Raw genomic sequence first — 26,224 nt, 5'->3', positions numbered from 1 at the left:
TAATATGTATTAATATAGTACAATTAATAATTTTATAATAAAAATATTGTATTATAATATATAATATATAACATATTATATTTATATAATTTAGTTTTAATTCAATTTATAATTTTAATTAAGTTTGAAATAAAGCATTGGAATAGTGCTATTCCACCAAAATGGTGGAATAGCAAATCCCTTGCTATTCCGGGATAACCGGGAATAGCAAGGTTTGACCGGGATAAAATATTCCGACCAAATTTCACCCCGTTTGGCGGAATAGCGGGAATAACTTTCGTTATCCCCGCTTATCCCCCCAACCAAACGGGGCCTTAATTTATAAGGTTGGAACTGCGCCGGATTCGGGTCTGGTCATACTATACCCAAAATCGGTCCAAAAAATAATGTTGGGCTTCGCGTCAACCTTTTTTATCCATTTCTTTTAGAAAAATTAAGTCCAAGGAACAAATAATGTCTAATTAAATTATTTAGGGCTTTAAAATACTACTATGTATATAATACAGGGGTTTTTGCTTATATGCGGTTTATTACCATTCAAAACTTTTAAATTTACTTTTCTTTTTCTTAAAGAAATATTGTACTTGTATAGGGTGTAGATTTTATACCCTTCATTCTAAGGATCACAAAAATTTAATTGATTTTTGGTAAAAATATAATATGTACACTCACTGTGGTGTGTACGGATAGTATTGTTCTTTTTGGAATGCTTTTTTAAAATTCTATTCCGGTGAGGCTAAAATTTGAACAAATTTTTGTAATAAAAAGAAAAAAACTTTGGTCAATCAAGGCAAAATAGAAAATTTTTAAAATTTTAAAAGGCACAGTAGATATTTTCTCTATAATATATTATAGGTATATTCGTAATTTCTTACATAGATAAATGTATATAACTAAATATTTGGTTAATAATTAATGGTAACTAATGCATTAGGTTTTCAGGCTAAATCTGGGCAAGGCTTGGACACATTCAAATTCGAAACTCAAACCTAAATTCAAATCCGACGGATTTTAAAAATCTATGTCCAAATCTGAATCCGACCAAAAGCCCGAAAATCCGAATTCGAACCCGAACCCAAATTATTTCTCTTTACCATATTTCAAAATATATAATATTATTAAAATACAAATTCAAATATAACATAAAATATTTATATATAATATTAATTTGGATTAGGAATGAGTCAGGCTTCGGATTTTGTTAGGACAAAATCCATATCTGAATCAAAATCCCTCGAGTTTTTGTTTGTTTATATCTTTATCCAAAATTATATCCACTTAACATCAAATAAATCCGCTCCGTTCATATTCGAGTTCAAATAAAATTTTGAATATCCATATTTATTGACATCCCTAAGACCCGTTTCGATCAATTTAGAATGGAGTGGTAATGTGGGGGGGGTGGGGGGGGGGGGGGGGGGGGGGGGGGGGCAAATTCCACCCGACCTCATAAAAAAACGGAGCGAGGCCCGTTAGCATACTGGCGGCCTAACGGTTACGGGCAGGCGTTTCGTTATCGCCGGCTCCGATTCCACCCCTACCACAAAACCCGTCAATACAACCGCTAATTCTCCTCCCTTCGCCGAAGCTCCTGCAAAGTCGCCGATTTACCCTTTGCACTCTCTCTCTACTCTCTCTCTCGCTGCCCTGCACCTCCTATCTCGCCGTGGATGAGGGCGGTGAGAGAGTGGTGGCGGGTCGAAGGCGCCGTCGCTCGTGGAGGCGGCGTCCTCGCCGCGCTTCGCCGCCGGCGGCGAGGAGGACTGCGCCCCGACATCGCCGCCTACATCCGCCGCTTCAGATCCGCCCTCGACGAGCTCGTGCGCCTCCACCGCGAGATCGATCCTCACGGGGGTGGCGAAGTGGAAAACCCTAGTGGCGGGGTTAAGGGAGAGGTTGGGGATGTGGGCGCTAGGGTTTTGGGGTCAGAGGAGACGAGGGGGATGAGGAAGAAGAAGAAGCGGAAGAGAGAGGAGGTGGATGGGGAAAGGAGCGGTTTCGATGGTGGTCGGGGCGTTGGGGATTTGGGGGATGCGAGGAGAAAGAAGAAGAAGAAGAAGGAGAAGAGATAGGGAAAAGATGAACTTTATGGGCTTTTCGGATTAGGATCTAAGAATTTGCGGCGTAACATTGAAAAATTTTTGAGGTAAATGGATTTTTTTTTTTTGTTGGATTAGAATTTCTGAGATGTTTTTGATCTCTTGCTACAGTAGAGAAGCTTATCTGCACAATTTGATCGCCATTATTGAAACCTAATTTTTATTCTTGCAATGTTCCTGCCTACTTGCTCTGATCCTTTTGTTTACAAGTGTTGTATGTGATGCACTTAATATTAGTTTTCCTCTGAATATCTCATCGCGGACATTTGAAATCATTAACATCCTTCCCGTTGGAAAGCAATAGGAGTGTTTTAGTTTTGTGAATTTTAGTGATCCTAGTCGCAAATTGTAGTTTTTCACATGAATTGATGTATAAATCATAAGAGAGTTATATTATAATTGCTGTTTTAGCGTTGGGGAATTTTGTATCAGCCATATAAATTTCGAAACAAGTTGTGACTTTGTGATGACATTGTTCATGTAAACAAAAGGATTGTTTACCAATAGGAGTGTTTTAGTTTTGTGAATTTCAGTGATCCTAGTCGCAGATTGTAGTTTTTCACATGGATTGATGTATAAATCATAAAAGAGTTATATTTTGATTATTATTTTAGCCTTGGGAAATTTTGTATCAGCCATATAAATTTCGAAACAAGTTGTGACTTTGTGATGACATTGTTCATGTAAACAAAAGGATTGTTTACCAATAGGAGTGTTTTAGTTTTGTGAATTTCAGTGATCCTAGTCGCAGATTGTAGTTTTTCACATGGATTGATGTATAAATCATAAAAGAGTTATATTTTGATTATTATTTTAGCCTTGGGAAATTTTGTATCAGCCATATAAATTTCGAAACAAGTTGTGACTTTGTGATGACATTGTTCATGTAAATACTTTAATGCTAGAAATGAATTTGCTTAAAGATGAGAGAATATGTTCATGGGTAATTGTCGTTTCGACCTCACTGGTGCGTATATAGAAAAATTATGATATTGCACCTCCCTTTTATCCAAGAGTCACGTTTTATCAATCAAAAAAAAAAAAAAAAGAAAGGGAGGGAAAGCGTGCCTCAACCAAGCTGGGCTAGAAATCCTGCTGAGTTCAGCAACTTTTACAATCGGTGAGAAAAATCTTTTAACGGCCTTAAGTTTTCACTCGAGTGTCCGTTTTCAGCATGCAACTCTAATTCGGAAAATATTTTTCGAGATTTACGAGTTGATCAGCAAAACCATTCCTGCCGAGTTTGGGATGCAAATTCAATTGTTTAGGCCTCCGTTTTTACATTTTTAAGTTATTTTCGGGAAGTTTTTGTATTTTTTATCTTATTTTGAGTCCTATTATTTGGTTATTTCTGATCGGTTTAGGTTTAGAGATTATTACAATTTATTATCATCACTTATAGTAGGATCCCGGTATCGATCCTATATGTATACGTAGCGTTTGGTTAATGTAATTAGTTTTTAGAGTTGATTAATAATATTTCCATCTTTGTCGAGAAATTGTGTTATTCGTCTTGTGCTTCTTTCCTTCCAACGCTGCTTTTAAGCCCGCGTCAGAGGGAATTTGGAGCTAATTTCTATAATATCCATGTCAAATATTCAGTTTCGGATACAAAAGAGATTCAACCAAACAATGAGAAATCCTAATAAAGCTTGGATTGTAAATTGTTATATATGCTTTACAAAATGTAACAAATTGCCATCCGAAGACTTAGCATGACACCTTTCTCATTTGCTATGTTTCTGGCCGGCCTTCTCTCAAGCTTCAAACATGACTTAAATCTTCTACACTTGGAGATTCTTTTTAACATCACAAGTGATTCAAGCCGAGAGTGTCCTAGTTATAGGCCTTATTTTATCCAGGGTATGCGATATGTAATCTCATTGATATTTCGACTTGAAAATTGCGGCTAAATTTTTCGTTGTGCATGATACTCATATCTGCTATTCTTCGGTTCGGGATAAATTTTGTCATGATAACTTCCTCTTTATTTCTTGGTTATCGGGCTAATTTATAACAAAGTTGATTTTCTGTTGGGTTTTAGATTTGGGAATACCTGTAGTTGATTAAATGTATAATGACAGGGATAACACAATTGACAAGTTCAAGTTATTCGTGAGCTATCTCCCCCTTTTTTGCTGTATTTTTCTGGAAACTTAATGCGCGGGGAATGACTCATACTATAACTAGGCTATGCCATTTGATTTCAATTGTTATATATTATCAATGAGAAATCGTTGCTCGACAATTTTTAAGTTGCACTGCATGCTCTGTCAGTTAGCAGCGGACTCTTTGTTTTCTAAGATGCGAAAGATAGTCTACTTTTTTAGAATTCTTGTCTCAATCTCATCTGTTTCTACTTGCAGTTGAAATCTGTTCTATTGGCTTTGTTTGAACAATTCGATTCAGACAATACTTCTGCAGAAACTATCAACTTGAATGAGCTTGAGTTTATGTGGAACTGCTTCTGGCAAAGCATTGATTTTGTTTGGAGCCTCGGGCCATAATTTTTGGGGTAAACTTCAAATACTATTTCTGTAGTTTCGCACTTTCTCACTTTAGTATCTTGTGGTTTAAAGTGTATCAAGTTAATGTCCCGTGGTTTTGCACTTTCTCACCACCGCTCCCCAGTATCATGAAGTCTAAAATGTATTAGTTATATTGCTGCTGTTACGGCATCTTCAATCAATCAGATTTTTTTTTTTATTTTGGTTCGCCCATTCTATCCTGGTTATTAAAATAATAATTTTATTCTACTTTGCTCTCAAAAGAGGAGATGTGATTGGCGCCTTGAGGATAGATAATGTGGTGTGAGTGTTATAATATAGACATCCTCCAATGCGATGCAAGCTTCGTAGAACACACATGCAATCGGCCCAAGGCGCCATGCAAGGGGGATGCGCACATCCAGAATAAGGGAGATGAGAGGGAAAAAGTCTATTGTTTCATAATTGCACCACATCAGGAATAATACGTTAATTATGTCTCTCTTTTTAAAAAAAAGTACAATAGATTTTTTTTTTTTTATAATTATGATGTGATGGATTAATTCAAAAGAATCTATTTAATAAGTTGAGGACGTTAATATTTTACAATTTTTTCATGAGAGGAAGGAGACGAAGTAGGACTGCACAGAACAAAGGAGAAGAGAGCAAGAGTTTTTTTTTGAGAGATAGATAGCACGCTACCCGCTTCGTTTATTTCATTTAGAAATAAACTTAGCTAGAAATGTGAATCAACTAGGATTCGAACTTAGGTCTCGGATACCAATCATCAAGCCTTTTGTCACTTGCTCTAGGGACGGTTGGTAAGAGAGCAAGAGTTACAAATAGGTTTAATATGTGCACTATATGCCTATTTCGGGCAAAGTGGTAATTTGCTCAATTCTTTAGAATAAAAAATATGATCGAATATACAAAGTTTAAAAAAGGAAAAAAAAAAAAAAAAACGAGCCGGATTTGCAAAAGCACAAAACTAGTGGAAATTTTATGTGAAATATAATGGAAATTGATGACCTAGTGAAAACATGTAAGCCCATGTAATCTTGAAAATCAAGAAATAATATTATCTTATATTTTATGAAAAATAAAAGTATTTATTCAGAGTATATATATATATATAATATATATATATATAATATATATATATATATATATATATATATATATAGTATAAGGAGGAGTAGGCACATACCTATCGAAAATCACGGAGTCTCGTCTCTAGCTCGTTTTCGATGTTTCGAATTATTCGAAAAAACCCTCGTCGATTCGGTTCTCCGTTAAACCTTATCTGAGTAATTGAAGTACTTAGAAAATAAATTTTATGATTTTACGATATCATTTGCCTAGTGAACGAAGGGGCTCAAAATCAACGGCTGAAAATAAAAATCTTACAAAATGTAATAATATGACATTAAAATTTTAAATCAAAGATATTGATCTTGTTTTATATAGTATAAAGAATTTTCTATCAAAATTTCACATGATTTGGATATTTCCACACCGTTAAACTTGCAAACGGCTCACTACGGCCATTGAAATTTGTTGATTTTGAGCCCATTCGATTACTAGGCAAATGATATCGCAAAATAATAAAATTTATTTTCTAGGTACTCCAAATACTCTAGATCAAATTTAACGGAGCCGATCGACGATTCGAAAGTCGCAACATCGAAAACAAACTGGAAGCACGGAAGGCTCCGTGCTTCCGATAGCATAGTAGCCTCACTCTATATATAGAGTTGAGCTAGAATACTATCGGTAGCAAACGGGCTCTATTGTCGCCCATTTGTTTTCGATGATGGAGCCTCCAAGTCGACGATCGGCACGATTGAACGTGATCTATACCACTTGAAGTATCTAGAAACCAAATTTCAAATCTTTTCGATATTTTTAACCTAATGATTAAAGGGTTTCAAAATTTATAATTTTAATGATCGATATGAAGCACTTTCTCGTTTAACGGTGTAAAGATATCCAAATCAATTGAATTTTGGTTAGAAAATTCTTTAAACTATTTAGAACAAGATCTATACTCTCGATTTTGATCATAAGATCCCTATCATCACTTTTTAAAGAATATTCATTTTTAGCCGTTCATTTTGTGCCCACTTGATCGACAAGAGAACAATATCGAAAAAGTATGAAATTTGATTTCTAGATGCTTCAAGTAGTATAGATCATGTTCAACAGTGCCGATCGTCAATTTGGAGGCTCCATCATCGAAAACAAATGGGTGGCAACGGAGCCCGTTTGCTATCGATAGTATTCTAGCTCAACTACATATATATATATATATATATATATATATATATATATATATATAGAATTATGCTACTAGCCGTACTCTATATAAATATATATAGAATTATGCAAGTTGGGCTGGAATACTATTAATGGTATTTGGTCCCTTTTGCTACCAAAGTTTTAACCTTTGGATGAAAAATTATTGTGGGGTTAGGATGATATTAGGGTTGAATGGTCTTTTTAGGGTTGAGTTTGCACTTTCTCACTTTAGTATCCTGTAATTTCATTTCTCTTTTTTTTTAGCTCGTCCATTAACATTTTATTAAATTATATACAAAAAAACTTCAAATACGCTACCTAGATTTATTGAATATTCACTTTACTACCTCTTAGTTTAAACTTTGTTACTAATTTAACGAAAAAAATTAATAGAAGTGGTAATAAAAATAAAATAAAATAAAATCACGGAGTACTAAATTGACACACTTTCAAGCACACATAGGATACTAAAGTAAAAAATGTATGAAATTATAGGCATGGTATTTGAAGCTTTTTTTTTTTTTTTTCGTATTTAATTACATAGATTTATATATTAAAATATTCTCTACAGATCGTATAACTGTCGCATAACCGCCGGAGCTCTCCCTCCATGTATTATCTTTTATATATATAAAGCCTTTTTCCTTCACCCCCTCTCTAATACATTTCTCATCTCTCTAGTTTCTCTCTCTCTCTCTCTCTCTCTCTCTCTCTCTCTCTAATCCAATTATAAGAAACAAGAAATTAATGGCGAACTCCACGACCTTCCACTATCTCCTCCTCTACCTCGTCCTCCTCCTCCTCCTCCAGCGCGCCGCCCGCCACCGCCCACGTCCGGCAGCCGCTACATCCACCGCATCGTCGCCGGCGGCCGGCGGCGCCGCTCCTTCGTCCGCCCCGCCCTCCGGCTGCCGCGATGCCGCCGCCGACGGCGACTGCGACTGCGACTGCCGGGCCGACGCCATCGCCCGCTGCTCCGCCGCCCCCCGCGGCTGCCGGCCCTGCTGCCCCGGCTGTCGGCCCCTGCTGGTCGGGCCCGACGGCGGCCGCGATCCCCCGCGTGCCGCCCTCGTGAGCTGTTAGTGGTTCGATATATACATCATCCTGAGAATGTTATAGCGAGATCTGGATCATCCGATCATCGTTCGTATGGCTCTTTTCGATCCCTTCGTTTTAATTGCTCGATCAACTGTCGTGATCTTTAAGATGATCGGATGCTTAATTAGTACTGTTGCGTACATAGTCGATTGTTTTTTCAAGATTGGTTGGTTGGTTGGTTGGTTGGTTTGTTCTAAAACGATTCATTCACTCACTCACTGGTCACTGCCTAAGATCGTTATATCAATGCATTGCTGATGTGGTATTCTTCGAGTAATCAAATCAAATCGCTCTCACGTGATTTATCTATCCTATTATAAATTTTTAAAAACTATTTTTATTGTAATTTTCTCTCTAATAAAATGATGTGGTTGGCTGGATATATATAGATCACGTAACATAGCTGCCTACATAATAAATTTCGTGCGGCGCTCTCTCCATATTTATTTTTTAAAAATATGCATGCTTTCATTGCCGAATACTATTTTAGGGCTCAAATATTGCAACAATCAAAATATTAGAGACTTTTTTGAAAGATTTGAAGTCTCTTTTCTTATTTGCTAGCCTTGCGTGATTTCTTTCTAGTAGATTTATAATTAGATAAAAACATATAAAACTTATCTAAACTGTGTGGATCATTTTGAATTATTTATTTAGTTTTTTAAATTTTTAAATTTTATTATCTAATTTTTTAATTTATTTGATTTGAGTCGGTCGATGTTATTTTAACTTTAAAATTTAAGTTAATTACTTTACCGAATTTATAGTTACAAAAACTCCGTGAGGTATATATTAAGTAAATTTGTAAAAATAAATAAAATATTCAAATTTTAAGTTAAAGTGCCACTCAAATCAAAAAAATTGAAATATTGGATAGTAAAATTAAAATTTTAAAAGGCTGGGCGACTAATTTAAAATGGTTCATAGTTCAAATAAATTCTGTATCTTCTTATCTTATTTTTATAAGGATCAATCAAATTAGTACTAGTACTAGCAAATTATTAGTGCTAAAATATCCAGAGAAAATCTATTCCCCATCCAAACCCATCCAAATATAAAATGCGAAGTACTACGTTTCCTTAAATGTACGTGCGCATAGAATTAGGAAAAACAAAAATAATAATAAAAAAATAAAAAATAATAAAAATATTAAGCTAAAACGATATGAAACTCACAGCGTTCACCCCGATCCACACAATCTCCCCACAGCCCATCCTTATCCGCATGAATCCCACAGCAACTTACTGGAATCGGACAAATGGCATAAACTTTGTGTACACGAAATTGTACGTCAGCATAGTAAAACTCAAATAAAACTAATTAAAATTTTGCCGAGTAATTAAATTTTCATTCAGGTAATAACAAAACGAAAATGAATTAACAAATTAAACTTCTACTAACAAGTAAATGCTCAGAATCCAATGAGAAATGCAAAGATCTGGCTTTCAAAACGGCTAGAGAAAGATGATACAAAAATTATCTAGCCCATAAATGTGCGTCTATAAACGCAAAAACTCCGCAAAGATACAATTTGAGGCCAACCACAAAGATCTTCCTTTGAAGCAAGGGTTAAAATCCAGGAACGAAAAATTGCTTAACAACTAACCATTAAGGCGGTAGCCCGAAGCACTATTTGGCATCAGGCGGCGGGTCGGCGATGCAGCGATGCAGCTCCCTACAACCCCGCATCCACATTAACAATAACAATGAGATAATTAATATACAACAGGACATACATTGTCCTTTTACCACCCCACCCCCAGTTATAGATGATAATCTGGCATACAATGAACAAAAACTAAAGGTTACGACAACAAAGCCACACCACAAAAGGGAAGGAAAGTGGCGGCAACCATCCCATTACAGAGAAGACCCTCAGAAGCAAATCCCCTGCTGCTTAAATACTTCAAAGCACCGACTTCGTCGATCTGACAGCCCATTCATCCATGGTGGAATAACAATACAGTTTTGTATGCACTGGAACGGAATCGAGGTATTAAATGGGTAAGTTGGTCCGCAGAGAAGTAACTTCACGAGGATATTGGTTCGTAGGGGTAGGAGAGCCACGGATGTTTCAGTGCTTCTGATGCGCTCGGGCGCTTCTTGGGGTTTATCTCGAGAAGAAATGTGACAAACTCGATGAACCCTTGATCGGCCATTGGAAGACGGTGCCGCAAGGACGTCTTCTTTGGGATCAAGTATTCTAGCCTATTTGTTTCCTGAAAAAGGAGAGCTGTTTAAATAGCTTATTTGAATCTCATTATACAAAGATGGCAAAATGAGATGCAATTTTGGACTTCAACTGGAGAAGGCGATGTATGTAGATGACAGTATATGAATTGATGTCAAATAGTTATTCTTTACATTGAACTCATGATTTTTTTCGTATTTTGCCAGCCTATTCTGGGTTTACAAATTCAGAATATAAGCCACTTTTGAAGAAAAATTTGGGACTCATTTTGTCACTGCAATAATCAAATGCAACACACGCTCATTGCATTGAGAAAGAAAGAAATGCTAAAAGGAAACACAACATTTTGAGCGAAGAATTCTAACCTGATTCCTTTCGTACAGCATATGGTTCTTCGTGAAGTATTTGTATGTATCCCGTCCCTTTGCGAGCATCCCTTGCTCAATGGGGCCTATAATTCCGATCACTCGAGCAAGCAGTGTCGCAGGAGAATCATTCTGGAAAAGAACCTGAAAAAATAATAATAATATTAGAGAGAGAGAGAGAGAGAGAGAGAGAGAGGAAAAGACTGATAAATTCAGTCAATTAAAGTCATAAAGAATCTAATATATATATATATATATATATATATATATATATATAGATATATATATATATATATATATATATATATATATATATGTCCAAAAACATCTTTTGAAAAATATCAAAGTTGTTCCAAAAACTATAGTTCCAAAACGTATATGTAGTTGCATTACGACTAATTATGATGGTGTACTAAGTAAATGGGTGCACGAATCAGGTGCATGCATTTAATAGTTTTTACGTGGGTGAGGGAGGAGTAGGGTTTTGACCGGAGGGATTTACCAACGGGTGGGTGCAACGAACGGAGCACGTGACCACCAACCAAACGGTCGAGTCACGTGGTCAAAGTGTTGCATCATCATATTCACATGCATTATCATAGGGATGAAGCTCATATAATGTTTTTGCTCCAGAAACCTACTATTCGTCCTACACAATATTAGTTATATCTCTCCCTCGTAGGTGGTGGTGGTCACAATCCAACTAATGGAGTAGGTGGAAACTATGTGGATTAAAAAGGGGAAAAAGAAAAGAAATAGAATCTACAAGGAGCTCCTTTTAAATTCTTTAATTTGTTTATCAAATGATGAAGGGAGTTTCTAATAAGATTACATATAGTGTGATTAAGTTAAGGAAAAATTGCAAAAAAGAAAAAAGAAACCTTTCAAAAGTTTTCTTTGCATAAAGTACAGTTATATATATACTTAACCTTGAGCTAGGCTATTGTAATGAGGCTCACACTTTTGACCTAGCATGCATCAAGCGGTGGTATTAACTGAAGCCATTTAGCAAAAACACTAGTTATGGGACCCGTGCGATGCTGCGGGTAGTTATTTTAAAATTTAATTTTAAAAATTAGTTATAAAAATTAATTTTAGAATTTAAATAATGCAATAAGTACATCAAAAATTTTTAGTAGGTATAGTAGTCTCCCATTAGTTAGTGAAATAATTTTAGTAGGCATCGTAATCCCCCAGTAGTTAGTGAATGAGAAGAGAATTCATTGTTTGCGATTCTTGCAATTAATTTTCGTTAAATATAAAATTAACTTAAACTGCATCAATCTTATTTTATTTTTTAATGTATAATTTATATGTGAATGCTTAATATTATAAAATTAATATTTATATCTAATACCAGTAGTCTAACTTATTTAACATTTATTTTTATATTTTACATTTTATAAAAATAAATAGTAAATTTTGGAGTTACAGGTGTGCCTGGGCTTTCTGAAAGAAAGATTAATTAAAACTAAGAGAAAAAGAAAAAATAAACAAAGATAAATGCTCCACAAGTTAGATTTGTGAAATTGTGATAATAAAAGCTAAGGTTGGGAGATCCTTCAAGGTCATTGTGGGCCTTTTATGAGCCCAATCTGAGATTTCCTGGGCCTTTTATGGCCCCGATCATTGATTTACATTGCGCCTTTTTTTTTTCGAGAAAATACATTGGGCCTATTGTTCAAGTACGTAGGCTGAGACACATGGCCCATTAATAACCAAGTTATAAACATTGGAAATTCGTCTTCTAAATTCCAAGTTTTTATGGGACATCATTTTTTAATTTATTTAAATAAATGTTTTATAAAAATAAGATGTAGAAGTGAAGGATGAATATTGCATGTAGTTATTGCGTATATCTAAGATATTTATTTGACTACAAAGGTAAAAATTTAAATGTATCCTCTTTTGTTATTTTTTGTTGTTTTACTTTCTCTAAAAATTAAGAGTTGTCATCTGTCATTGGGTGAGGATGCTTTGCAAGTTAACCTATCATTACAAAACAAATCTTAGTTTGGTATTGAGGCCTATATGATGCTATTAGATAAAATAGACTTGAGATAAAAGTATATNTATATATATATATATATATATATATACGTATACACCTGCAAAGTAACCTATTTACTATATACATATATAGTCCCATAAAATCTGAACTTCTATATGTACCCTTGAAAGTGCAGTTTCCTTCAAATGTGGGAATCATCCAATCTATGGAGGGGAAGTGGATTCCAAAACAGGGATATTTTTGAAAGAACAAGGGTACATACATAAGAAATTAAGTTTTTGAAGGCATTGAAGAAATTTTAAAATTTCCACGGGCGTATATGTCGGTAAATGATTTCTCAAACATTATAGCAAACAGAAAATAGAGCTTACATTTCCGGTACAAAGTTCAGCAAGGATGCATCCGAGTGACCAAATATCAATCTTTTTATCATAAGGAAGACCCAATATAACCTCAGGTGCGCGGTACGATCGTGACTGTACATACGAACATAAATGGTCGGTCTCAAAGCAGCTACTCCCAAGGTCAATGACTTTGACTTCACACCTGCTGTAGCTTTTCACCAATATATTTTCAGGCTTCAAATCACAATGAATAAGACCAAGGCCGTGCAAAAACTGAAGTGCCTCCAGACACTGAATAGTTATTGACTGTAGAGGAAATTAGCAAAAATGTGAAATAACCTGAACAACAAAAGTTCAAAACGCGGGCCAACGGGGTGGTGAAATTTAAACAACCTAAAGAAACAAAATAAATAAACAACCTGCAACCTCGGCATGGTGAAGTAAACCTCCCCTCCAGATTCTCTATTGAACTTGTGAAATTCATATAAGTTTGCCTTGAGAAGCTCACAAACTATCAGCAAGTGTTCCTAAAGAATAAAACACAAATTAGTTGAACAGTTAAACAGATTTCTCACTTGAGATAGAACACTTGATACAGTACATAATAGAGGGTGAGCTGCTATGTTGATGCCCAAACTTTACCCAATTTCTCATTTTAATTGCAAAACTTTTTAATTGTTTCGATCAAGTCCCTAAAGTTTGTCACTTGTTTCAATTAAAGTCTATGCTGTCAATAAGCCTGTTTAATAAGCCAGAGGTTGCCACGTGGCAGATTGATGCAAAACTGGGCCGACCTGATTTGGTCAATCAGTTTAAATCGATTGAATTTATTGCTTATTTTGAAAAAAAAAATCAGATTAGAGTAGTTGATCTTATCTTTTAGGTAGTATTTATTTCAGATTGTTATTATTCAGTTAATCTCAAGATAAGGTTTTGTTTAGTTCATTATTTAGGATAAAATTAAATCCTAACTTGGTTATGTATAAGGGGATAGATAGTATAAATAAGGCAAAAGACTTCTTTGTATGATAATGATATGAATTTACATAGTGGGGCTAAAATGCTATTTATACTATTGAGAGTGTTTGCTACCAACTTTTTTGCCATCGGATGCCTAGGATTTAGTGGTGGTAGGTGGTATAGTAATAATCCAATAGCAGAAAATTAGATAGTAAATACTATTTATATACCATTAATAGTATACTAGCTCAACTCGAATTTATGGATCTATAATGAAGACAAATGCTTTGGCAATAATGTCTTTTATTTTCTTTCACGAATGCATCGCTCTAGAGTGAGTTCAGTCCAGAAGAGAGTACAGTTCAGGAGTGAGTCCTGATTATTCTTTCTAATTTTCTTTTCTTCCTTTCTTTTTTTATTTTTCTGAATTTTATTCTTGTTTCTTTAATTTCATACTTTTCATAATTTCTTCTTTTTTAATTCCTGAAATTTAAAAAAAATATATATATTTCAAAAATTTTTAGAAATGCCAAAGCTTTCAAAAATAATGTAAATCATATTTAGAAGTCCTCCAAAGTGCAGGGTACTACATTCCATCCTATATCAGATTTGGCATCAGAGCTTAGGCTATTTGACAATTCCGTTTCCTCAAAAATTTGGGGCTTGTGGAAGAAAACAGGGTGAAAATAAAAAAAAAAAGTGAGAAAAAGTAAAATAAAGAAAAGTAGAGTGAAAGAAAAGGTGAAAGAAAAGTGTGTGGAGAAAAAAATAGAGAAAAAGTAGTTAAAAAAAACATCATGGATGCAAAAGAATGTCTTAAAAAATGTTTTCCGGAAGTATAGCAGAAGAAAAAGGATTCATATAAAGTCAGTGAAAAAAATATGTGAGATGACAAGAGTCGAGTTTGATGAATGATTGTATGATCAGAAGTCATACTTTGGGAGGAAAAAAAAACGATATTCAAATGGAAATACTAAGGTAATTTGAGATGGTGATATAGACAAAAGCAAATATTTCATCTTGATTTTAACAAAATACTTTTCAGACAAAGAAAAAAAGGAGGTTGAAAGATTTTGAAGATGATGCTAAAATTGTTGAAAATGATTTTTAATGATGAGTAAGATAAGAGATGAGTATTGATGGATCCAACTAAAAGTTCAACTGGAAACCCTAATTGCTCAACAAAGTAAGCCACCCATAGCACAAGTCAGGAGATGACAATTCTGATCCAGTCCATTCGCACCATCCGATTGCAAATAAGTTCTAGATGTGACGGAGTTAGAATTTGAGCATCCGCAGTTATTCAGCCAAGGTAGATGAGTGCGTTGAAGAGATAAGACTACAAATCGATTTACCCTCACTGCCCCAGCAATATCCGCCCTCCATACTTGAGCTTCAAATTGCACCAAAACCACTTTTCTCCATAATATCAATCTTTATAAAGCGTCATCGACTTACTAGTCATTCCTACATCAACACCAAGTTGGAGACTTTGATGATACAAGTTGTTCAACATGCAAGTGTTGGACCGCATTACTTTATTCCACACACTTGGTTGTTTTTTATCACCTTACAATCCAGCTAGTCTTGAGGATGAAACCCTGTGCTACAGAAGCGAATGATGCAAAACTGGCCTGACCCAATTTGGTTGATCTATTTAAATCACTTGAATTCAATGTTTTTTTAAAATCAGATTACAATAGTTGATCTTATCTTTTAGTTAGTATTTACTTTTAGATTTTTATTATTCAGTTAATCTCTAGATAAAAAAAAATTTTAGTTATTTAGGATAAGTTAAAATCCTAAGTAGGTTATGTATAAGTAAGGTTAAGGATAGTATTAATAAGGCATACGACTTCGTTGTATGATGATGAATATGAATTTATAAATCTATAATGAAGACAAATGCTTTGGCAATGATGTCTTTTTTTCCTTTCGTGTATGCACTCGCCCTAAAGTAAGTCCAATCCCGAAACGAGTTCGGTTCAGGAGTGAGTCTTGATTACTTTTTCTTTTTTTTTTCTTCCCTTTTCATTTTTCTGAATTTTTTCCTATTTTTCTTAATTATTGATTTTCATAATTTCTTTTTTTAATTCTGAAAATTTTTTAAAAGTTGAAAAATATTCAAAAAATTCAGAAAATTTTAGAAATTCAAAAGCTTTCAAAAAAATTATAAATCATATTTTGGAGCCCTCTAAATTGTAGGATCCTATATTCTGTCCTACATTACAGTTTCTATTGGAATTACTGGGCTTTTTGACTGCAGGGACTTAGTTGACTAAAGTAATAAATGTTGGGGACTCAATTGAAAAAATTAAACGATCAGGAAAGCAAAAATTCGAGCAAAAGCTTAGGAACCAATGGTGCAATTAACACAATAATAGATCATCTTCCAAAAAGGGATTGTTATCGATATTCCCATTTAGTAAACTAAGCCCATAATATAATATCATAGCATATTTATCCGAGGAGAGAAGTTATTCGACAAAAAGAATGAAGATACACAACCTTCTAATAGAAACAAATGCCACATATAGAATTGTCAACTAATATAATGGACATAAAGAATTATATTGGTTCCAAGTAAAAAAGAAATAGAAATATATAGCTCTATAGCTGTAATAGCAGCGGAAAAAAATGAAAGCATTATCAGCAGACAATTCTTGCTTCTACTGATGGATGTCAGATATGTCTCGTATTCTTGAACCGCAACAATTCCTAACTCTATTCTATTTCTCTCAACTTGTAAGCTAGGATTATACCTAATCTTATTAAGAGTATTCCTAGTCTTATTGAATTATAGTCACTAATACAAATATATTCTTTATTTCGTTGATTTGGTGCGGCAGATGATAGGGAGTAGAGGTGCATTTTGGATGCTAGGGTTTTTTTATGAGGCATCTTTTGTACTTATTTGGGTTATAATTAAAGTCTTTGCTCCATCTTCGCCCATGAACGTAGACCAGTGGTCGAACCACGTAAATAGTGTTCTCTATTTTATTTTATTTTTTGTGAGAGGCATCTTTTGTACTGTGTTTGACTTTATAATAAAAGTCTCTGCTCCATCTTCGCCCATGGACTTAGATGAGTAATCGAACCACGTAAATATGTATTCTTTATTTTTCTTCTCTTCTTTTCGATTCTCATTTGTATATTCGCACCCGATGAACTAAATCATTTCCGCTTTTATCGTAACAAACTGGTATCAAAGCAATTTTGGTATCAAAGCAAGTTGCGAATTCATAAGAAACTAATATCAGAGTCTGATTGTTCAAGTGGGTGTTTAAAATGTTGATGAAATTTGAGATCAAGAAGTGTGATTGCTCCAGCAGTTTCGCTATTCAACAAGTTTAGATGTAAGTCGTTCTAATGCAATGAGGTTGCACAAGGCGTTAACTGGAGAGGAAGAAGATTGGTTCTCTAAAGAACCAAGCAGATTTGCTCATTAAGCCTCTTTTGATGACCAAATTCAATATTCCATGGACAATTTGTCTGTGCAGTAGCACTCGAGGAACCATTGGGGTTTTGGCAAAAGATGAAGAATTCAAGACAAGGTGGAGATAGCTCGATATGCCTCAAATTCTTGAACCACAAGGTTTCCCAACCCTATTCTATTCCTCACAACCTATTAAGTTAAGCTAGGAATATGCCTAATCTTATTGAGATTATTCAGTCTTATTGGATTTTAGGCACCAATATAAATATATCTTTTATTCCATTGATTTGGGGCTGAAAATGAGAAAGAGCAAGGGTGTATTTTGAAGGCAGGGTTTTTGTGAGTCATCTTTTGTACTGTGCTTGGATTATTTATGAAAGTCTACGCTCCGTCTTCGCCTGTGAACATAAGCCAGTGGTTGAACCATATAAATATTTGTATACTTTATTTTTCCTCTTTTTCTCATTTCTCTTGTTTTTTTTTTTTCACACCCAACGAACTAGATCTTTTCGCTTAACAATGGATCATAGAGAAATGGCATAAAACTAAAAGGCAGCATGAAAATATTCCACAGCCTAAAATTCTTAAGAAGTTGCATGTGACATTATTAATCTTCACGTTCTGATTAAGATGCCAAACTTACAATTACTTAGAAAGTTTTCCTATGTTATCTGTAGGCTTTAAGATTCCAAACTTAGAAGATAAATTTAGAATTTCTCCTATGTTATCTAATGTACAAGGCAATGGCTTAAAAAGATAATTAACTGAAACATCAGCTAGAGTCCTATCAATGTCTATAGGCACCATTAAATATATATAGGGCTGGTATCCAGTCCAGGCAGAAATAACGCCCTGTCTGATAGGTTTTTTAGCATTGGTTTCCCAAAAAAGCTCTTTAGACTTGCCCAACATACTTGATAAAGCCCTACCTAGAAATTTCTGATAAAATGATCTTCAATCAAATTGCCATTTGTCTCACAACAATCAATTCATTTTATATAATGGCTCTAGCTAACATTAATCAAACCCTAATCTACACAGCAGTACCACAGTGCCCTCTCTATCTCTCTCTCTCTCTCTCCCCACCAGTATTGTCGCCAAATGACCTTTCTCCTACCAAACGACGTTGCTCGCTTATTTGTGCATGTTGCTGTCTGCTAAGCACCATAATCAAATAGTGCACTTTCAGGTTTTGGATTAAAACTACAGTCATTGAAGACCATCAGCACTCTAAGAAGTCAAGAAACAAGCAACGGCCGAGGAAAGACTAAATTACAAAAAGTTACAAGACGAATAGGTTGAAAGAGCATCAAGCAACTATCAGTGCTTGCCAATTGCCATCTAATATTACCAGTTATGTTAGATAACAGACAATAATAAGGAAGATGACTGACACACCAAAGTCAAGCTACGGCATAAAGACATTTACCACACCAAAATTCGTGGTTCTCTGTACAGTTCTATCACAGGATTAAGAGATGAGCAAGGGCAAACTAGGATGCTGCGTACTATATCACCCATCTCCAGCTAAGGATGTGTTGCATAATTGCATTCTTGTTTTGGACACAAAAGTAACTCGAAGCATACCAGGGCATTTATACTAGCTAATTTGTCACACCACTGGCTACACAAGAGATATATATACACAAGTTTGTAAACTTCTTCTGAATCCATGAAAGAGGCTACAACCTGGTTATTCCGGTCAGTATTGACAACCAGCGCAGCCATACCTATTCGTATCCAAAGAAAAGTTGCGAATTGAATAGTTTAACAGTCCCAGAAGGAACCAACTCCTATTCTTCACTAAACATGTTCATATATGACATGATAGAAGCTTTATTTGCGCAAGTAATGCTAGAGAAATGACTGGGCAGTTGAAAAGGCACATAAATTGCACGGTACTTAAAAGTCACACAAGACTAGGTACTTGACATGTAACTAGAACTGCACTAATTACTGCAAGCTAAAGTTAAAGAAATTACCTAGTTACTAATGTACAAGTTTGGTCACTGGGACACAGTTTGAAGAAAAAGATTACAAATTGGCCAGCTTCAAACCAAACCTTTCTGACATTAAAGCATATTAGTTTGCCCAGTAGACTCTGAAATTTCAATTTGAAAGCAGATTTATCGACTACAAATTTAGGTCTGCAAACAGAATGGGCAAGCTCGCCATTAACAAGAGAAGCAAGCTAGAATATATGTGTGTGTGTGTGTGTGTGTGCGCGCGCGTGTGTGTGTGTAACTTCTTTAGAAAAAAAAAAAGGCTTTGCACTAAAACTATCCAGTTTCCCGAGTTTAATAAAAAATGTCAAGAATATCAGGAAGGATGTTGTTTTGAAAATTTTGATCTGGATAATAGAACTGTGATATAAACATAGAAATTTAAATTGGACTACTTCAAGTACAACAGGCAAATCATGAAATCTTCAAGTTCCATGACAACAAAAAAGAAAAATAAAAACAATATGACCTAAGGATAATAAGATCACTATGCACTCCATTATATGAAAATGCCATGATATAATCAAGGTTCTCAAGGTGATGCCATTATAACACTGGCTAAGAGCTTAAGAGGACTCTCTAAATTAAACAAGCTATATCTATATAAATATGTGTGTGTATGTGTGTGTAACTTTCTTAAAAAAAAAGGTTTTGCACTAAACCTGTCCAAATTCCTGAGTTTAATCAAAAATGTCAAAAATGTCAGGAAGGATGTTGTTTCAAAGTTTTGATCTGGATGATAGAACTGTGACTTAAACATAGAAATTTAAATTGGACTAGTTCAGGTCCAACAGGCAAATCATGAAATCTTCGAGTTCCATGACAACATCAAAGAAAAATAAAAACGATATGACCCAAGGATAATGAGATGACTGTGCACTCCATTATATGAAATGCCATGATATAATCAAGGTTCTCAAGGTGATGCCATTATAACACTGGCTAAGAGCTTAAGAGGACTGTCTAAATTAAACAAGCTCTAGAGCAACTCTAGTGTAGTACAAAAGGTGTTCTATTCTCCTTTACATCTACCATTATTTTAGCACGTTTCACTTAACCATGCTGTAATCCAAAATCACTACTAATGAACTTTCAGAAAAAAAAATTCAATGAAATATAAGACTCAAAATAGAAATGAAAGAGTTTGATAGTTTTTACCCGATAGTAGAAGTAATCATACAAGCGCAGAATGTGATACTTGTCCGCCGGATCATGCTTGTTGACATATTTCAAAAGCTTGATTTCATCAAGGCTTTGATCAAAAAAATCTTTATTGTTCTTTATGATTTTCACACATACATCCATTCCGGTGTGCAAGTCATGTGCCTGAATAGCTTTGCTGAAGGCAGCTGACCCGAGATACTCGGTAACATGATATCGCCCAGCAATAACAGAGTTCAAAACAACATGGAAATTCTTGTCTTCTTCAAAGCCAGTTCTGGTAAAATATCAGCAAAAACGACAGAGGGAAAACAATAAAAAATCAAATGTATAACGAGAAGAAAACTCCGTTTAACTATTTGATGTAATATGAAAGAGGAAAAAAGAAGTTATATATCATGAATTACACAATCCAGGATAGTGCCACATGCAAAAAGAAAAAGTAGAAAATGTGCAAACACTCCTGAAATATAGGCCATTTGGAGATAGACACTTTAAGTCTGTTTTCTCCTCTCTTTTTTTTTAACTGACACCCCTTCAACATTTTGATGATTCTGTTTAAGCTATTTTAGTCAGTTGACTCGCAGATTCTGTTAATTTTAGCAGCAATTCCGCAATTCCTCAAATTGAATTGAATCCCCAGCCAAAGTATGTAATTGGGAGGGTCTCCAATTATTTTAACAAAGAAAATGGATAGGTGGATTCCTTATTAATCACGTTCATGAAATAAAAAGTGGAATAAGAACCGAATATACCTGTTTTTCCTATGCACAATCTTAAGGTTGAAGGTTTCAAACTCTTCCACCTGAGCCTTTATCTGCCTTACTTGTTCCTGCAATGCAGCCACTTCTTCATCCTCCAAATTTGCCACAGCATCATCCTGTGCACCATCAATTTTGTGATCTCTCAGCTTCTCAATATCCTTTGTTTCAGCAAAGGCGTAATCCGATGCAGACGATGCAGTTGAGTCTCTTGATCTATTAACATCAGAAGTTTTTGCATCTCTTGAACTCCTTACAGGGGAAGAATCGCTACTTTTTCTTCTCCATGCAGCAAGCATATCATCTGTACCCATTCCATTTGCATGTTCATCAGCATCATCGCTGACAAAAACATTACCTTCCTCAGACCATAATGATTTACCAGAGTCCGCATTCGCTATGTCTCCAGTACTTAATGGAGGTAGGAAAGAAAACCCACCATCAAGACTACTTGTTCCTGTTGGAAAAATACCCTTTTCAGAAGCCAAAATGTAGTTATCTTGGTCCTGTTTTGTCACCTTTACATTTTCTTTCTTCGAACTATTCAGATTGGTCTTACTAGTTTTACCAACATTGCTATCATGAACGTATTCTATGTCTCCTCCTACCAAGCTTTCACATGCCTCACTGCTGATATCAGCAGCATCACTATTCATGCCCACGCCAATTGACCGAACTGAATCATGTTGATCACCTCCTAACAAAGGACCATTGACCCGAGCCTGCTCAGAATCATCTAAAACATTCCCATTTCCTAACAAAACTAGTTCATCGCTTTGTGTAACAAAACCCTCCCAAACTGGTTCTCCCCGCATTAATGTTAGCTCTTCGATGTCCATAAGTTGCCCATCATATTGAGCTATCAAACAATTTTCATCTATTATTGGCACCTCAGAAGACGCCATTAGTTCAATATTCTTTTCCCGACAATATTGTTCACCTGACAAGTAAGAGTCCTCTGCAAAAGATTGATCGTCATCTTCATCTTTTGTTTGGAGGCGATCTGGTTGCTCGAAACCGCTACTATGACCGGTTCCCTTCTCATTATCGCTAGGATAGTCAATCTCATGAGCCAAAAACCATGCTTCATCCTCAATGGGTTGTCGTGTGTATCCGATATCCTCATCATCATCATATTCATCAGAATCCCAGTACTCGTTTGGATAGTCAATTGATTCATCGCCAACAGTTGCAAAACCAGATACTAAATCTGAAGTATCCTCAGCAATGCCTTGGCTCACAGACAACCAACTAGTTCCAATTGTTCGCTTCCCACCTAAAGATACAAATCAAAAAGATTAAGATTTAAACACAAAGTTGAAATTTGACTAAGGCTAAAACCACAGGCACCACCATAAAAATATGTGACTTGCCCTTTACTCCCCTAAACAAGGGGTTACATGTAAATTTTAATTATCAGAGCAGGTAAAATGTAAATCATGACAAATCCAGCAGGTTATCAACATTTTACACATTAAAAAATGCAGAAAACAAACACCACGGAAAGTAGCAGAGTGGACAAATAGCATTATTGAATTACATATGATTTTGTTAAATATCATAATGTAACTTGTTAGATAGTCTGATGATATTTCAATAACAACAAGGACTATGTTCTAGAGTGGTGCAGGCCAACTTGGCTTTATAAGAGAAAAAAAAAGCAGGAAGAACATAAACCCCAAATTGGTTTCTCAAAAAAAATTTTAAAAAAAAAGAAGAAAGAAAGAAAGAAAGAAAGAAAAAAGGAAAGAATAAACAAGTAAAAGCTAAATTGTCTGCTAGAGCTTGAAGTCAAACAACAACACAAAGTAACATACATCCCATCTCCCCACAGGGGTTTTGCATGGCAAGATAGATTTTCACTTTTGCAACTTCAGACTGCAATTCAGTTTTGCAAGTTCAGATTGCTTTTACTATATGGGACTAACTGAGCAACATGCCTTGCATTAAATGACCACTCAAGCCAGTTTCGTATCTATGTTACATCATCTATTTAATGACCAAAGAAAATTTAAACCAAAGTGAAAATCGACCAAGAAATTTCTGTCTCCACAGAGGAAAATATCATTTTGTTTTTCAAACAAAGCAATCTTTGATTTCAACTTTATCATCCTTCAGCCCTCTTATCTCTTATCTAGTCAACCTTATATCAACCAAAGTTATGCCCAACAGTCATCTTATGTTATCTCCTTCTACAAGACATAGCAATTAAATAAACAGTGCTCATTTCAATATGGACCCAACCAGCACCACCCCATTTCAGGAAAAATTTGGAAGCATATACATCTCAATGTATTAGCAAAATCTGGCCTCATGACTGCCTCAACCTTTTCCATTTTTTGCAGTAGCAGCAAAAAAGTGAAAGACGAGAAGCAAGTTGTTTACCTTAGACACATAATGGAGTTTGACAAATTAGACAGCCTAACAGGGAGAAATATTAAAGGTATACTTTTAAAACATTTTGCTCAAGGAAATAGGTTGCTGTAACTTGCAACAATCAACTAACAGCCAAATCTATTTTAGAGATATTTTAAGCAGTTTTGTTTACATTCTATTATTCCTAGAAGAAATGATGTTTACTTAATTCATTTCTTATCAGATGCTACAAATATGATGTTCAAATCTATCATAATCTGAAATATAAAAAGTGATACAACCTGGCTGCTTGGTCTCTGGAAATTCATCATTTGAAGTAATTTCTGGAGATAAAATTTCAAATAAATAATCAGGTGTTTATCAAAGCATGGCATGTCCCGAGGGTTAACACACTCTTTTTATCAAAGCAAGGCATGTACCAAGAGTTAAAAGACTCTTCTTGAATTTGATCTCGAATTAACTTGCCTCTACAATAAATCAGAAGTTACAACCTACAATTGAATCTTCCAGCTTTAAAACCACAATCTTATGCAACCTCCCAAAATTCAAAACTTCATACAAGAATAGAATGTCAGTATCTTTACAATGATGAGTGTGGTAAATGCTACTCTTAGTAAAGATTACTGAAGAAAACCTTAAAAGGCAAGAATTAAAATTAATCACATGATCAAGAAGCTCCTTGGAATGCATTTCTAATAAGGCATCAAATCAAAGAAAGGTAGTTATCAATGAGTAGTAATTCCATTTCTAGGATAAAAGAGAATCTATCCATTATCCCTATCATTCAGTTTCTTGTCCATTTAACAAGATTTCACTGGAAAATAAGCGCACCCAAAGGACTTGATCGTCACTTGATGAAACTTGAAAAGTTTAGAGACTAGCTAGAAGGTAAAATTCTTCGATCTTCTCCAAATTCTTCAATCTTCTCTACTGTTATGGATGAAACTTGAATGTCTAAGTGAAAAGTTTAGAGACTATGTCACAATGTGAGCTAGTAAAGGGTATGTGCATACGTTTAACTCTCGAAGGATAACAGAGTTACAGAGGGCTAAATTACCAACATACCTGAAGCGCTCATATCTTGCCCAGCCGGAGCATCAAGAAAAGGCCCAATCATAAAGGTATTGTCCGCACTACAGAGCTTCACTCCAGATCCATCCCGGTCAACCTTGTCTTCCCAATGCATATTAACTAGCTTGTCTTCAGACTTAATTCGCACAGGCGGCAGCCTCGGAAGGTCTTCCCTTTGTCTCTCACCGATGAGCGGTAAATCAAAGCTCCGCAAATTATTACTCTGTGCAATATTTAGGTGCTCGCTTCTCTCTTCCCTAATATCGTTAAACTCTTCTTTCTTCTTCACATCATTTCTATCATCGCCATGACCAAGGACTTGATCGTCACTTGATGAGGCGCTCGCACTTACATCAGGAAACGGGAAAACCGTCTTCACTGAACAACCCTTCTCTGAATTGTTAGCCGTAAAACCAGAGTTCTGATTAATGTCTAACACAAGCTCACCTTTAACTTTACCCCTCCCATTACGGCGATGTTTTGGTTCCTCAGACAACAATAGCTCCGTAAACTTCTCCTCGATGCTCCCATTGTCCTTGCCCAAATTTGAAGGCAAATTTAGAGGGTAAAGATCTCCGGAACTACTCTCTTGCTGAACTCGATTCGTACCGAAACCCTTCTTAGTTTCTGAAATCTCCTTCACAATGAACTCATTCGAGAGCTCACCACCACTCATCGTGCTTGTACCATGATGAGTAACCCTACTAGCTACCCCAATCTCTTCCCCAGCTTCCGGATTCTGCTTCTCGAGAACCCCATTCAAATCGCTGCGGCTGTCCAGCTCGACTCGAAGCGCGGCTTCGGCCTTCGTGAACCGGTTCTTCCTCAAGAACTCCAGCACCAGATCAGCCGAATCCCCCATACTATTCACCACAAACCACCCAAATCCCGATACAAAGAGGAGTCCTTTGCGCCAGCTACGAACCGATCAAAACCGCTCCTCTTCTTGCTCCATGACCTCTCATTCCACCGGCGCGCAAACCCTAACCCGATCCTCGCCGACAAGCCCTAATGGAAGGGCGAATCCAGGAGGGTTCGAGCGAAGCCCTAGCTCGCTATCCGAGAGCGAGGGGGGGAGGAGAGGAGCGACATGAACGAGAGGAGATCGAGAGGGAGAGAGAGAGAGAGGACGAGAGGACGAGAGGACGAGAGGCTACTACTTACGGATCGGAGGGAGCTAGGGTTCCGGCGAGGGGGCGGCGACGGAGGCTGCGGTGGAGGAGATTTTGGGGGACGAAATGGGGGAAGAAGCTTTGCGCTTGGAGATTTCAGATTTGGGCGTGGGCTTCGTTTTGATTTTGTTTTGGTTTGCGACGGAGCATTGCTGTGGAATAAACGTAGGGGGGAGAGAGAGAGAGGAGGGGAGTTGATCAAAAGCGTATCTCGTACTTAAGACATATAATAATAATAATAATAATAATAATAATAATATACATATATTTTATATATTATATTATATTTTTAGCTCGATGATTTCTATGTCAATTGTTCGTGGGCTTGGTATTGGTAATGGGCCGGCCTTGTAGGGGTTTAAGACGGGATTTTTATCCAACAAGTCTCCTCC

General features: G+C 35.8%; 1 protein-coding gene and 1 long non-coding RNA gene across 2 annotated transcripts; one reads left to right on the top strand and one right to left on the bottom strand.

Moving 5' to 3' along the window:
- LOC109707795 lies at positions 1,715-4,805 on the top strand. Its single transcript, XR_002215574.1, has 2 exons — positions 1,715-2,146; positions 4,466-4,805. It is a non-coding gene; the product is annotated as an uncharacterized LOC109707795 (long non-coding RNA).
- On the bottom strand, positions 9,359-26,018 carry LOC109710320 (cyclin-dependent kinase 17-like). Its single transcript, XM_020232834.1, has 7 exons — positions 24,655-26,018; positions 21,208-22,489; positions 20,450-20,729; positions 13,312-13,419; positions 12,920-13,198; positions 10,538-10,681; positions 9,359-10,200 (listed from the first exon to the last, which is right to left on the bottom strand). Exons 1-7 carry the CDS (start codon positions 25,520-25,522, stop codon positions 10,012-10,014), a joined length of 3,150 nt encoding a protein of 1,049 aa, XP_020088423.1. The 5' UTR covers positions 25,523-26,018; the 3' UTR covers positions 9,359-10,011.

Source organism: Ananas comosus, linkage group 1 (genome assembly GCF_001540865.1).
Source record: "Ananas comosus cultivar F153 linkage group 1, ASM154086v1, whole genome shotgun sequence".
In the NCBI taxonomy this organism is placed as follows: domain Eukaryota; kingdom Viridiplantae; phylum Streptophyta; class Magnoliopsida; order Poales; family Bromeliaceae; genus Ananas; species Ananas comosus.
Note: the sequence above shows the minus strand (reverse complement) of the source record. Positions and strands in the feature narration are given on the sequence as shown.

Coding starts and splice junctions, on each gene's coding strand:
- LOC109710320 (XM_020232834.1), bottom strand. CDS start 25,522: ATGGGGGATTCGGCTGATCTGGTGCTGGAGTTCTTGAGGAAGAACCGG. Junction 13,420..20,449: donor ATGATTACTTCTACTATCGG/GTAAAAACTATC, acceptor TTTATTCTTTAG/GAACACTTGCTGATAGTTTG. Junction 13,199..13,311: donor TCACCATGCCGAGGTTGCAG/GTTGTTTATTTA, acceptor TTTCCTCTACAG/TCAATAACTATTCAGTGTCT.